This window comes from Thamnophis elegans, chromosome 7, assembly GCF_009769535.1.
Source record: "Thamnophis elegans isolate rThaEle1 chromosome 7, rThaEle1.pri, whole genome shotgun sequence".
Lineage (NCBI taxonomy): Eukaryota > Metazoa > Chordata > Lepidosauria > Squamata > Colubridae > Thamnophis > Thamnophis elegans.
Genome location: NC_045547.1, coordinates 720,001 through 734,482, shown reverse-complemented (window position 1 = coordinate 734,482; position 14,482 = coordinate 720,001). Strand labels below are relative to the sequence as shown.

The window sequence follows — 14,482 nt, the reverse complement described above, 5'->3', positions numbered from 1 at the left end:
CCAGACCATTTTCCCTCATGGGAGGGGGGGGGTGTTGGGACTTCTGAAAAGTTTTTTGGGGGAGGTCATTGACCATTATTAAACAATCTCTCTCTCTCTCTCCCCCTCCCTCTTCTCTCCCATTCTCTGTGGTCGGAATGTGCCTGTTTTGTGTTCCCCTCTCCTGCGATGGGACATTCCCCCCCCCCACGCGCAATCCTGGGCTCCCTGTCACCTCCACAACCTCCCCCCCTCCTCTGCTCCCCCTGCCCCCGCCGGTGGGCAGCCCCCTCCCCTCCCTCCGGCCGGTCCCCCGGGCCAGGGGCTGATGTGCGCCCACTAGCCGCGCTGCCCGTTCCCCCTTGCCCACTCTCAGGCGCGCGCTCAGGCTCGCGTCCCCGGCGCGCAGAGCATGCCTCTCAGCCCAGCCAGCGGCACACATGAGTCTCCGGAGCAGCAGCAGCAGCAGCGGCAGCGGCGGCGGCGGCAGCAGCGGCGGAGGCAGCGGCAGCAGCAGGAGGACGAGGAGGAGGAGGAGGAAGAGGAGGAGGAGGAAGAAGAAGAGGAAGAAGAGGAGGAGGAAGAAGAAGAGGAGGAGGAGGAGGAAGAAGACGAGCAGTCTCCGCACCGCTGCCAGCAGCTGCAGCAGGCCGGCGTGGTGAACGGCGATCCTGGGGGGAGCACGGAGAGCAGCCTCAGGGAGGAGACCCTGTATGATACCATCACGCCTCCCGCCGCCGCCCCCGCCGCCGCCCCCGGCCCCGGCCCTTGCTCCTCCGAGACGTCGGCCTCTCCCCCGCCAGGGCGGATGGACGAGCCAGCTCCCAACGCCCTGGTTCTGCGCATCGGCATCCCGGACCTCCAGCAAACGGTGAGTCGGGCGCGCAGCACCACGGAGAGCGGCCGGGCCCAGGTGCGCGTCCCGCAGCGCCGGCCCAGAGCGGGTGGGCGCAAGTCCCCTGCCCGGGGGAGGGAGGGAGGGCGGGAGGGGCCCCTGGGGTGCAGCCCACCCCGCATCCCCGCCTGTGGAATGGCTGCTGCCTAAACTTTTACGCAACTGCAGTCCCGGGGGGAGGGGCGCAGCAGCCCCCTCCCCAGGATTCCCGCCTCCCTCCCTCCCTCCCGCCCTCAACTCTGCAGAGGCTGGGATGGTCCTGAATGCGGGCAGAGGGGCCCCTCCCGCCGCCGCCCCCCGCTGATGGTTCGGAGTTGGGAAGAATTGTGGGGGGGGCAGCATGTTGGAACGGCTGCCCTAGCCACAGATGGAGGGGGGGAGGGCTCATCCATCTAGAAGTCCGCCCCTCCCCCCCAAAAAACCCTTGCTGCTTGCTGGGGGTTTGGTAGCCGCTGGGCAGGTTAGAGCAGCCAAGGGGGGGGCGGAGAGTCCAAGAGGATGAGGCGTGGGGGGGGCTGCCTAAGGGGTCCTGGGGGTGTTTCTTGAAAGGTGGGGGCAGGCTGGTCTTTGAAGCTGGAGAGGAGTCCCAGAAGGGGCACGTGAAACTGGGCATGCTGGCCAAGAGCGATGGGATTTGTATTCTGGAAGGGCCTAGGATTTGGAGGGAGGGTCTGTGGACTCCAGTTACAAGCCGTGTGTGTGGGGGGGGGTATCAGGGGCCACGGAGGGTCCTTTGCCTCTTGGAACTTTGCAAGACGTCCCTGCTGTGTGGGGTGTGGGGAGGCCTTTCGTCGCTCTGGGTTTGTGGGGGCCTGGAGGAGTCCCATCTCTGTGGGGCTGGGCATCTAAGGTGGAAGGGGAGCTCTGGGGCAAGAAGCAAAGAAGGTTGGGGACCTTCTCGGTGGTCTCTTCGGAAGTTTGAACCCCAGTTCTGGGGGGCTAAGGGGCTGTTCACAGGCTGCAGCTGGAGTGCTCTGGGTGTCTCTCGTGTGTGTGTGTGTGTGTGTGTGTGTGTGTGTGTGTGTGTGTGTGTGCCCCCAGCCCAGCAGATGCTGGAGATCCTTAGAAGAGCCCAGGAACCCAGGCTGGAGGTTGATTGATGGGGTGGGGGGGATGAGAGAAATCTTGAAGCCCCCAGTCTGGGTGGGGACATAATTGCCTGGGCCACCTGTTGGTTTTGCTTGGGGAGGGGAGCCCTGCCCCTTAGACCCCCTGGGGGCTCAACCGGGGGGGGGGGTCTCCCTCCAGGACAGGAGCAACTTCCCAGCCCCTCCGTCCTCCCAGCCCTTCCCAGCCCAAGGCAGCCAGTCGGCAGAAAGCGGAGCCCACCCTGGTCTTCCTGTACCCCCCCTCCCTCCCTTTCTCCAGCTGACTCCTCCGCTGCCTGGGCTCAGGAGCCGAGCTCCAGAGGAGGACCTTCCGGGGGGGGGGGGTCTGCAGGGCTTGGGGGTTGTGGTTTCCCGGCTGCTCCGCCTGGATGGGTGAATTGGGGAAGGGGGGGCAGGCAGGAATTCCAGCAGGCCCCCCAGTCCCTGGGCCTCTGCGCTCGGCCGTGATGTGCAGCCCTGGGAGGTTTGGCAAAGTCTCAGCATGCTGATTTCTGCAAGGGGAAAACTCCTCGCTCGGCCTGGCCGGTCGCTGAAGGAATGGAATGGGGGGACGGTCTGGCTAGGTCACCATTGGGGAGGGGGGGGTGTTGGACGAGGCAGCTTTCCACAGAGGGGAGGGCCTGGGGGGAGGAGGGAGGGGGGCCTGGGACCTGTCCGGGAAGGGGGCTGGAGATTCCCAGGGTTGGGATTCAGGGGTCCTGAAGGCCAGTTGGTCCCCTTCTCTGTTCAGGGCTGGGCAGCCTTTGGGGAGGGGACCCCCCCCCTGCGCTCCGCTCTCTCCCCACTGCTCTCAACCCCCAAGTGGGCCTGGTTGCCTTCCTCTGGGCCATTCTCAGGCGTCCCGGCTGGCCAAGGAGGGGCAGAGGGAAGCTCCGGGCCTCCTCCTGGGTGGAGACGCTGCCCACAAGCCCCTCCCTTCCCTTCCCTCCCTGGGACCCTTTGCTCTCCTCGGGACTCAGGCAGTGGGGGAGGGGTGCGTGGGAGAGAAAGGGGGCGGGGCTTTGGGATTGCACATCAGAGGTCTTTACCTCTGGACCCAACTTCCCTTCCTTCCTTCCTTCCTTCCTTCCTTCCTTCCTTCCTTCCTTCCTTTCTTTCTTCTTCCTCCCTCCCTCTCTCCCTCCCATCTCCAGTAATCCCCCAGGGCCCTCTTTGAACAAGGGAGGGGGAAATGCCCTGGTGGGAAGGGTAGGGGGGCTGCTGGGGGCTTCTCTCGCCATCCTTCCTCCGCCTGAGGGAGCCAGGTGACAAGGCCGCCCGATGGCACTTGGCAGCCAGGAGTGGGTGGCCCTCCTCTGCCTCTTGGGCTCCGGGCGGAAGCTCTTCCGCATCCAGAGGATGGCATCTTCTCAGCCGTCCCCAAGGCCGGGGGGTTCCCTTTCCTCTGGGCTGGGAGCAGAGTCCGCTTTGCATCCCGGGTGGGAGGTAGCTGAGTCTGTCGGCCGGGGGCACAGCGGACGTAAACCATGACTGTCATAACTGTGGCTCATTCACTGCTGTCGAGTTGGCTGAGTCCACAGGATCTGCCAGGAAGCAGATCCCAACCAGGCCTCTGGAGGAACCTCCCGTCTGTAGGAGCTGCCAGCCACCCCTCGAGGTCCCTCCTTCCCTGGAGCCCCCCAACAGAGGCTGCTCCTCCAGGGCTGGACTAGAAGACCTCTACGGTCCATGCCAGCTCCAGCGCTTGGGGAAGGCATTGTGCCGAAGCAAGGGGGGCAGCTCTGAGAGTCAGCCCTGCTTTGCCCTGGCCTCCTCCGGCTGCGGTCAGGCAGGGGTGCTTCCTGGGGGGGAGGCAAGAAAGTGGGCCTGATCCACCCAGGCAAGAACAGAGCAGCACCATCAGTTCAAAGGCTGCCCCACTGACGCTCTTGGTCTTCTGACTCAGCTTGCAGGCTGGGCTGTAACTGGCTTTTTTCCCCTTCCTTCCTTCTTTCCTTCCTTCCTTCCCTCCCTCATTCCCTCCTTCCCACCTTCCTTCCATCCTTCCCTCCCTCCTTCCTTCCTTTCTTCCTTTTCCTTCCTTCTTTCCTTCCTTCCTTCCCTCCCTCCTTCCTTCCTTCCTTCTTTCCTTCCCTCCCTCCTTCCTTCCTTCCTTCCTTATTCCTTCCTTCCTTCCTTCCATCCTTCCATCCTTCCCTCCTTCCTTCCTCTCATTTCCTCCCTCCCCCTCTCTCTTTCTTTATTTCCCCTTCCTGGGGGGCCTGGGGTCTTCTGCTGAGACTTCTGCCGGGGGTCCAGGCTGCTGGCCTTCATTTCGGTTTCCCTGTGCTGGGCCTGTGGGAGGCTCCTCGCAGCCACTGTTCTCCTTCCCCTGCTCTTCCCTTCCTTTAATCATACTCTCTCCTGTGTGGCATAGAAGCAGGTTAAGCCAATTACAAATTTAAATTAGATGAGCCCCCTTGGAGCAGGTGGCTGTCAACCCAACCAGCCATGACGGCACAGCCGAGCCTCCATATTTAGAGGCAGACCATCTGACGTGTTTGCGTGTGTGTGTGTGCGTGTGCATGTGCGTGTGTGTGTGAGATGAGGAGCCGGTGGGGCTTTTTCCTTTGAGTCTGTTTGTGGTTCCTTTGGAACTATTTAACCGCCCCTGTTGGATGTCGGCCTGATTGGTGCTTCTTGGAGGGATGTAGGGAGATGCCATTTGCTGAAGGGGGGGACGGGCCTTCCTCCCAGCTGCGCTCGGCAGTCTCAAAGCCTTACGAGAGGAGAGGATCTTCTGGGCGTGTGGCAAACGTTGCCATGGGGGGGAGTGGAGTCCTATTATTTATGCATTTATTTATCTATTCATTTGTTCAGAAAATTTGTCACCCTGGGCAAAATCCGCAAACAACGCATGAAACTGAATTCATGAGAAACCAGTCTAAAGCCACCCAAAATACAGTTAAGAGGCGTTTGAACCTGAAAACACTTGGAAATGTGTGGGGGGCTCCCCTAACATCCTAGCCCCACGGAAGACGCAGATTTTCATGGGAGGAGGGGGGGGGAGGCAAGGAAAGCCTCCCAACGGAGGGATTGAGGAACCAGAGTCTCCATCATAGCAGCCCTCCAGCATTGGGGAGGGGGGCGCTGCCTCAGAGAAGAGGGGGGGGCTCAACCTCTTCTCCAAAGCACCTGGGGGTAGAACGAGAAGCAACGGAGGGAAACTAAGGAGAGAAGGAACCTAGAGCTAAGGAGAAACCTCCTAACAGTGAGAACAATTAACCAGTGGAACGACTTGCCACCAGAGGTTGTGGGGGCTCCATATCTGGAGGCCTTCAGGAAGAGACTAGACACCCACTTGTCTGGAATTCCCTGGGGCTCGGCTCTCCAACCTTGGCGACTTTAAGACTTGTGGACTTCAACTCCCAGAATTCCTCCGCCAGCCTTGCCTGAAGTCCCCAGGTCTTAAAGTTGCCAAGGTTGGAGAGCCCTGCCCCAGGGGTGGGCTAGAAGACCTCCAAGGTCCCTTCCGGCTCTGTGATTCGGTTATTCATCTTCCAGAGGGTTGCTGGGGAGGGACTGGATTGTAGAGATTTCCGCTTTGGGCCCTCAGAACCTTTGCCCAGATCTATCGCCTGCATTTCGATGAAAGCCGAGCGAGGCATCTGAAGGAGCCGAGACGGGAGCAGAAAACCCGCTCGGGGGTCTAGAAACGCCCGTTCCCATGGAGAGGCAGACAGGGACCCCAGAAAACCCATCAAGCCGCTTCTCCTGACAGCAAACGCCTGGTTTCCAGGAGGGAACGGCTGGCGAGTTTCACTCCACTTGCCAAAGGCGGGGAGGGGGAGCTTTTGCACCCTCCCCAAATGCTCCCCTTAAGGATGGGCGGGATTGCCATTCCATGGTTGTGGCTGCCATCTTGGCTTGTTGACATGCACACATACAGGGGTCTCGGCATGTATGTATGTGCATTTGCACAGTGCCGGCCTCCAAAGCATTCGCATTACGCACACGACGTACTGAATCAGCCAGGGAAATACGGAGCGGCTGCATTGGCAGCCTCTGGGTAAGCAGACTTGCCGTAATTTTAACCTAGACTGGCATTTCGTGGCATGGCATTAGATGCCCATCCCACCCATCGGGTGAGCTTATTGTCAAGCTATTGTCCCTGCTCAGCTTCCCAAAGACCACAGACCCTCTGACGTGAACTCAAAAGACCCCTTTATTAGGCAGCCCACATCCCTGGCAAAACGTTTCTCTCTCAGCCTAACAAGTCCGTCCGTCTGCCACATCTATTCATCTCCGCCCCCTGCCTGGTATCCCCAGAGCTTTGCTAGCAGCGGTGGCTCTTCCATCTCAAGGACCGGCCCATAGATTTCCACTGCTCTCCTCTCCTCTGCCTTCTGTGCATCCACGCATCGGGCACTGGAGCCAGCTCCCCCTCCTCTTCCTCATCAACCACCTCCAGACCTGGGGGCTGGGGGCTGTGGACTCTCCATCTGAAGGCTGATTGACAGGCCAGGCTCTGCCTCTGTCTCTCAACCTCTCTCCCTCCCCCCCCTCTCTCTGTGTGCCTACTCCATCCCCTCTTCCTCCTCAGAGCCCTCAGGTTGCTGACCCTGACTCCCTTGCTCCCTCCCTCCTCTCAGAAGGGGGACCAGCAGCCGACAGGCCACAGCAGTCCCAGAAGAGGGGTGTGTTTTGGTAAGGAGGAGAAAGGTGCTGCTGGGCTTCCCATGTGCCGGTTTTGTGACCAGAGATTAAGTTCCAGAACAGCCAACAAGGGGATCCCCAAAACGTGGTAGCCTTCAAGCCTTGAAGCCTCTGTTTTTCTGGAGTGCAGCAATGCCCAACTTGAACAACCATTTGTCTGGAATGGGAGAGGGTCTCCTGCTTGAGCAGTGGGTTGGACTAGAGGACCTCAAAGGTCCCTTCCAACACTCTTATTCAGTTAACTTTGGAGCAACCTGTTCGGTTTTTGGAAGTGCTGCCTGAGGTTCCCCCCAACCCCTTTCCTTGCGGGATGCTGGCAAGGCTCCATGACCTCACTTGACCCCTTCCATCCATCTGGAGAATTGGGAGGTGTGCGCAGTGCTTTCGGCAGTGAAGTCGGAGGGGAGAATCGGGCTGTTTTGGGCGCTGTGTCTTGGAGTGGTGAGAAAAGGGAGGAAGTGCTGGTGGTTTTTAAAGGTCCTCTAGAACAGTGTTTCTCAACCTTGGCCACTTGAAGATGTCCGGACTTCAAGTCCCAGAATTTCCCAGCAGTGATTAGGACAGTGTTTCTCAACCTTGTCAACTTGAAGATGTCCGGACTTCAACTCCCAGAGTTCCCCAGCCAGCATTCGCTGGCTGGGGAATTCTGGGACTTGAAGTCCAGACATCTTCAAGTTGACAAGGTTGAGAAACACTGTTCTAGAAAGAAGGATAGTAGTTGCAACATCACCTCTTGGTCCTCTTTTTGGGAGGAGTTGAAGTCCACAAGTCTTAAGGCTGCCAAGGTTGAACACCTTGCATCAGAGGAACCAACGGGGCCCAGATTGAAAGTGGTCTAAATCAGTGCTCTTCAGTCTTGGCCCTTCGAAGAGGGTGGACTTCAACTCCCAGAATTCAAAGCTGGCTGGGGAATTGTGGGAGCTGAAGTGCCCCCATCTTCAAAGGGCAACACTGGCCTGAGTAATGGGCTTCTCCTAGTTCCCACTGCAGCTTTTTCTCCGCCACCTTCTCAACATCCTTCCCCCCCCCCCCACTCACCCAAATGATTCCCCAGAAGACCACCCGGTACCTTGGCCTCCCCTCTGCTTGCAGCCCCTTCTCTTCTGCCCGGTGCAGCTGCCGAAATGAGACTCGGCTTCCAACATGGCTGGCAGAGCCACCAAGGCTTGGCACTGAGCTCTCTAAATCAGGGAGCAAATGGATTACATGGTGGAACTGATGAGCCGCCATCTGTTCCAAGATGGCCATCGCGGGCAGCCTCCTGCTGACGGAGGGGATTCCTTCCTGGAGAGAGAGAGCCATCTTCTCAGAGCCAGGTTGGGGGGGGGTGTCAAGAGAGTTTCTGCAGCACTGGAAAGTCGGCGTCCTCTTCCTCCAGGAACAAGGGAAGAGGATTGCCGGCAGATGTAGCCTTCTGCATCGGCCCCAACTTTCACAGGAGTCAGCCCGGACCGGAATTAGTTCTTCCGTGGAGTTAGTCTTAATTTCCCCTCTCGCTTGAACTTTTCACTGCGTCGGAAAGAAACATCAAGGAGGAAATCCAGTGGATCCTCCCCATACAGCCAGACCCTCCCCTGCTCCAGGTCTCAGGGAAACCTGGAATTAAGGAGAAACTTCCTAACCGTGAGGACAATTCGCCAGTGGAACGGCTGGTCTCCAGCAATCGTGGGTGCTTCATCACTGGAGGCTTTCAGGAAGAGGCTGGGCAGCCAACCGTCTGAAATGGGATAGGATCTCCTGCTTGAGCAAGGGGCTGGACTAGAAGACCTCCAAGGTTCCTTCCAGCTCCTATTCTGTTCTATTCTATATTCTGTCCTCTCCTGTCCTATTCCTGGGATGGATGCCTGCCTTGTGGCCTCTAACCTGAGCTATGCACAACTCCCTAAACTGCTAACCTTTGAAAAGGTCCTGGCTAATCTCCAGGGCACTGGGGCGGGGGTCTTAGCTGCCGTGTGGGTGCAGGCATCTCTCTCTCTCTCGTGCTGTTATTGAGACCCCAAAGGTCCAGGGGGCTCCCTTTGTTTTTCCCTGGAAGACCTTTCGCTTCTCATCCAAGACGTTCTGAGAACCGAAGAAGCTTCTTCTTGGATGAGAATTGAAAAGAAAGTCCAGTTGCCTTTTGGAAAAAAAAACCCTTTGGGTCAACCATGTCTTGGATGACGGAGAAAGCCCTCAAATGTTGTTCTTGGGGGACTTTTCTTTTTAGGGGCTCAACTCTATCCCTGTAACGGAGGGTGACTTTGATCCTGGGGTGAGTCTTTGTTTGCTACCAGGGTGCCTTGGGAGACGGCCATCCGTGTAAATGTGTAAGGATATAAATCAAAAGCAGAAACCGAGGGAGGATGGGGGCTGAGAGTGGCAGATGCCAGAACGATCAGGACCATGGAGAGTTCCATGCCAGGAAACACCCCCCCACCAAAATCTGGCTCTGGGAAAGGTCCTGAGGAGGGAGCCCTGGGGAAGGGGTTGTCTCTTCGTTATCCACCTGACTCCCCCACCCACCCACTCCCGGCCTGAGTTGTGGGCTTGAGGGGCCCAAGCCCTTTTTTAATATACTTTTTTATTTTCCATTTTCATAACATACAATCACATGTATACTATTACATAGCCGATATCCTATTGTATTAAGTAGTAATTACATCAGTTCTTCTTGTCATCAACGCCCAGAAAGATAAAAACCCATTATTAACTCTTCTGCTCTCCATACACCTCTTTCTTCTGCCTCTCTCCTACCTCCTTTCTTCCCTCCATCATCCTTTTCTTCTCTACTTCCCCTTCTTTTCTCCTTCTCCTCTCTCTTCCTTCCACTCCTCCTTATCCTCCTCACCTTCCCCCCTTCCCCTCTCTCCTATCCCTCTCTTCCCATCTTCTCTCCTCTGTTTCCCACTCTTCCTCTCATTGGTGTAACGCCCAAAAAGATAAAAACCCATTATTAGCTCTTCTGCTCTCCATACACCTCTTTCTTCTGCCTCTCTCCTACCTCCTTTCTTCCCTCCATCATCCTTTTCTTCTCTACTTCCCCTTCTTTTCTCCTTCTCCTCTCTCTCCATTCCACTCCTCCTTATCCTCCTCATCTTCCCCCCTTACCCTCTCTCCTATCCCTCTCTTCCTATCTTTCTTCTCTCCTCTGTTTCTCACTCTTCCTCTCATTGGTGTATTTCCGCTTCCATATCAATATACTTAACATATCCTAGTTTTAAAGAAAAAAATAAGAGTTTTCGGGGCCCAGACTTTCTTGAAGGCCTGGTGTTGATGAGGAACTTTACAAGAATTGAGATGATGGGACAATTGCTGTGTCTCAGGAGGAAGAACTAAAGACGGAGCTGATGAGTAAATCTTGTTTATTCACCGTCTGTTCCAGGGTGAACACTGCTCCTTATTTTCTCCCTTCTGCTTCCAAATCCAGATCTATTTCTGTCTCTGGCTGATTCATACATTCAGGGGGCCAAAATCTGAATCACCACTAGATGGCAGCAAATTTAACCAGAAGCTGCATCTTCACTGCCCTCTTGTGGCCACCCAGATGTCTTTGTAGCTAGGGCAGCTAAAAATGTACACGCAACACCCCCAAACCTGGTCGATTCCTATCCAGGCGGCTTGGAGGGAGCAGGAGCAGGTTGTGCGAATTCAGAAAATGAGGTGACTTGGTAAAGAAGGCTACTGGATTCAGGATACCTATTATCTATCTTCATCTGGCGTATGTCCCCACCTCCTCTTCCCTTTGGGGAGATGAACAGCATTATGCAAAGATCTGAAAAGGGATAAGAAGCTGTAAGATGAAGATACTAGAGAAGTAAGAGAAAACGACAGGAAATAGAGCTAGATTGAAGGCTAAGTCAAGTTTACAGCTCTTCATGGAGTTTTGTTTGCAAGCTTTCCTTCAACCACTCTGTCCCTGCACCGTTTCTCTCCAGGTTGGAGGTTGTGGGAGGGGGGGAAAGGGGAGATATTTGGTTCAATTTGCAGGTCAGACAAAGTACTCAGAGCTCCTGGCTGAAAAGACCCCAAAGGCGAAAGGACCCTGGTTCCCTTCCAAGGCAAAAGGTAGCCCTTTTCCCACAGGGGAAGGGAAGAAAACCACACTTTTCCCCTTTCACCATTCCTTCTCCTCTTCCTCCTCCTTCCTCCACTTCTTCTTTTTCTCTTCCTTCTCTTCCTTTCCCCCTTCTCCCCCTCTCCTTCCTCCCCTCCTCCTTCTTCTCTTTCCCCTCCTCCTTGTCTGTCTTCTCTACCACTTCTCCTCTTTCCCCTCCTCCTTATCCTTCCCCTTCTCATCCTCCTGGTCCATGTTCTCACCCAGTCCTTCTTCTCTTTCTCCTTCTTCCTCCTTTCCCTTCTCCCCTCCTTCCTGCTTCTCCACCCCCTTCTCTTTCGCCCTCTCCTGAAACACACTACTTTAAACACGGGACAACTTTGTAGAAAAAGCCTGTTTACAATGGCCCAGTTAGACTGAATATGTAGTAACCATCTTGATTTAATTGGAGATAAATCAATCTGTGGGTTCTGTCTGCTTCTGTGGTGGATCTCCAGGCCTCCTGCCCGCTTTTATGCTTCTCTGGGATTCCTTTTCCTTCCTTCCTTCCTTCCTTCCTTTTTTCTTTCTTTCTTTCTTCCTTCCTTCCTTTTTTCTTTCTTTCTTCCTTCCTTCCTTTTTTCTTTCTTTCTTTCTTTCTTTCTTCCTTCCTTCCTTCCTTCCTTCCTTCCTTCCTTCCTTCCTTTTTTCTTCTTTTCCTTTCATTTGGGCCTGGCTTCCCTCTCCCACGGCTGGGGCTTCTCTGCTTCTCTGCCAAAACTGCTCCTGGGGTCCATCTTGCTGGGAACGGATGGGTTTCCTTGGGGTGCCCTCCGACAGAGCAACGAGGGTTGGACGGCCAAAAGCCAAGATTCATTGATGCTGTTTGGGGAATTCTGGGAGTTGAAGTCCACCTGTCTTAAAATGGCCAAGGTAGAGAAATGTGGCTCTAAACACTGGCTGACTTTGGAAGATTGTGTGCCGTTAAATTGGTCTTGTGCTGCTCCACGGTTCCTCTGGACTTTGTTCTCTTTGAAGGATTCGTTGCTCTGAGCCAGTTTCTTTCTCCCTCTCTCTTAAATGGCCCTCTTTCCCTCTGCACTTTGCGTTGCGTAACGTTGTGCTTTCAATTTGCCAGCCCATGAATGAAATAACCTTCAGCTGCTACTCGGTGCATTGGGATCCATGTGGTCTTTCTGCCTTCCAGCTGACACCACCTTCACCGGGGTCTCAAGGCCTCCCTCCTCTTCCACCTTGGAGGAAGCATCTAGGGACTTCGGTGGGGGGGGCATCAAAGGGAGCTTGGACGTGCAGAAAGCTTCACCCCCCGGCCCGACTCCACCCATCCTCCTCTATTTGCAGAGGGGCCCCTGGGTTCCTTTCCTATTTGTCACATACCCCCACCCCCACCCCAAGCTCTGGTTTCGCAGCTTCGTTTCGCTCCAGCAAAGCAGAAGTAGCAGACCTTGGCTGATGATTGTATTTGTGGAAGGAGAAGACAGAGTTATGTATTAATAGAAGCTCGGGATTGAAAGGAGGGCTCCTTGGAGCACTCTGATGTTTCATGACCCAACTAGGGAACATCATCAAGGTTAGAAGAGAGTGGTGTTTGGGGCGGAGGGGAGGAGGAGGGACTGTGGGGTCCTTAGTGCTCTCTGAACTTGGTGGCTTTCTTGCGGACGTTTCATGACCCATCTAAATAGCATCATCAGTGCTAGAAGGGATTCAGAACACCAAGGGAACCCACCCACCCCCCAGATTCCTGTATGGTTGGACATTCGAAACAACCAGAGCTCCAATAACTCTTGGAAGCAGGCTATAGGATCATAAGATGGTAGAGTTAGGAGGGATCCTGAAGGTCTTCTAGTCCAACCGCTCACATGTGGCTTGGGAGCCTCCGTGGCTTCCACAGTCAGGAAACGGCATCTCTGAGCTTGTATCTCCTCTCTCGTCTGTGGGGGCTCTGGAGGGCATCTCCCCTTCCTTCTGCAGCTGGAGGGGGCCTTGAAGGAGGGGAGGAAGAGCTGCTACCATGGCAACAACCAGATCAGGCTCCAGCCTTGACCAGGAAAGGAACTTGAGGGAAGGTCTCAGATGAGCCCCTCCCTAGTTCACGCAGGGGGAGGGGAATATTCAAGAACCCATGGCTGTTTCTACATGTGTGTTAGGCACCACACTAGAAACTGGGAGCCTGCAAGTTTTAGTCCCCTCTTAGGCATGAAAGCTGGGAGACTTTGGGCAACTCACCAGGAGACGGGGAGTTCTAGTCCTGCCTTACACATAAAAGCCAGCTGGGAGACTTTGGGCCAGTCACTGGGAGACCGTGAGTTCTAGTCCCTCCTTAGGCATGAAAGCCAGTGGAGTGATTTGGGGCCAATCACCAGGAGACGGGGAGTTCTAGTTCCATCTTAGGTATGAAAGCGGGATGGGTGACTTTGGGCCAGTCTCTCTCTCTCAGCCCAGCCAAACTCACAGGGTCGTTGATGTGAGGAAAAAATAGAGACAAAGGAGTCTTAGATTTATTCACCAGGTCAAGTTACTTATAAATATAATGATATACACATATAAAAGATGGTGGCAGCGAGAGTAGTGCTGGCCCAGAGGTCCTTGGTGTCTTAGTCCGGTCTACCTCGCAGGGCTGGCAGCCTTTCTGCCCTGTGCTTCCCCAAAAGCCATGGGTTCTGGGGTTTCTGGCTGGGCTGCCCTTCAGGCAGTCACTCCCACACGAACCACTGCAAGGCTTGACTGCTACATTGAGGTACTCACCATGGGGCAGCCCTTGAAGACCGCCTGAAACTTCAGCTGGGTCAGAATGCAGCGCCAGCAGTGACACACCCAGCATGCGTCAGTGAGCCCACACGGCACCCCCTACTCCGCCAGGCGCCCTTGTTGCCAGTTTCTTTCCGGGTGTGACTCAGGGCGGCGGGGGGGGGGGGCTGGTTTCTCCCTTCTGAAGCCCTGCCTGGCATCAGGCCCAATTATTTGGGGGTTTCCTAATCTCGCCCGGTTTCCCTTTGGCTGATATGGCTTCTCTCTCTCCTCTCAAATTGTGTCAGGACCCAGGAAGTCTCCCTTCTCTGTGGCAGTGCCTGCCCCCCCCATTGGAATGAGGACCCCCCCCCCCCTGAGCTCCAGGTGACTCCCACCTGCTGGTCTTCCGGGAGGCCTTTGGGCCTGGGCTCTTCTCCCAGGACCCCAGCGAGGGAGATTTGGCCCCTTGTTGGGTGCGTTTTTGTGTAGAGTGAGCGGATGTCTCCTAAAGGGTTTTCGCGTTGTGTTCTTTGAGTTCATTCTATGATGGGAGTCGACCGCTGGGTGCTGGGTGTGGCATTGAGGGCAGTTTCGGGAGGTCCCAGAGCAGAAGGCAGAATAACGGATTTGGAAGGTCTTCTAGTCCAAGTGTTTCTCAACCGTGGTGACTTTAAGTCCTGGGGACTTCAACTCCCAGAATCCCACAGCCAGCTATGCTGGCTGTGGGATTCTGGGAGTTGAAGTCCCCAGGACTTAAAGTCACCACGGTTGAGAAACACTGTTCTAGTCCAACCTCTTGCTCAGACAAATGGTTGCCCAATCTCTTCTTCAAAACCTCCAGTGGCGCCCCCCCCCCCACCGCTTCTGGTGGCAAGCTGTTCCACTGGTTAGTTGCCCTCCCTGTTAGGAAGTTTCTCCTTAGTTGCAGGTCGCTTCTCTCCTTGATGGGTTTCCATCTGTTGCTCTCAGCAGCTCTGGAGAAGAGGTCGACCCCCCCCACCTCTTCTTTGAATGGCCCCACTGCTGCATTGGTTACCGGGGGCCTCCCGGAAGGTCCTCCGAGGCCCTGGGTGCTCTCGGAGCTTGGTGGTTTTCACGGAT

General features: G+C 55.7%; 1 protein-coding gene across 1 annotated transcript in view; it reads left to right on the top strand.

Annotated features, from left to right (window-relative positions):
• Nucleotides 1-547: 547 nt before the first annotated feature.
• The window catches only part of SHANK3 (SH3 and multiple ankyrin repeat domains 3), a 204,897-nt gene continuing 190,962 nt past the window's right edge, over nucleotides 548-14,482 (top strand). The window contains exon 1 of the mRNA XM_032221683.1: nucleotides 548-850. Coding sequence (XP_032077574.1) covers nucleotides 788-850 — 63 coding nt within the window. The 5' untranslated portion in view covers nucleotides 548-787. The remainder of the gene's footprint in view (nucleotides 851-14,482) is intronic.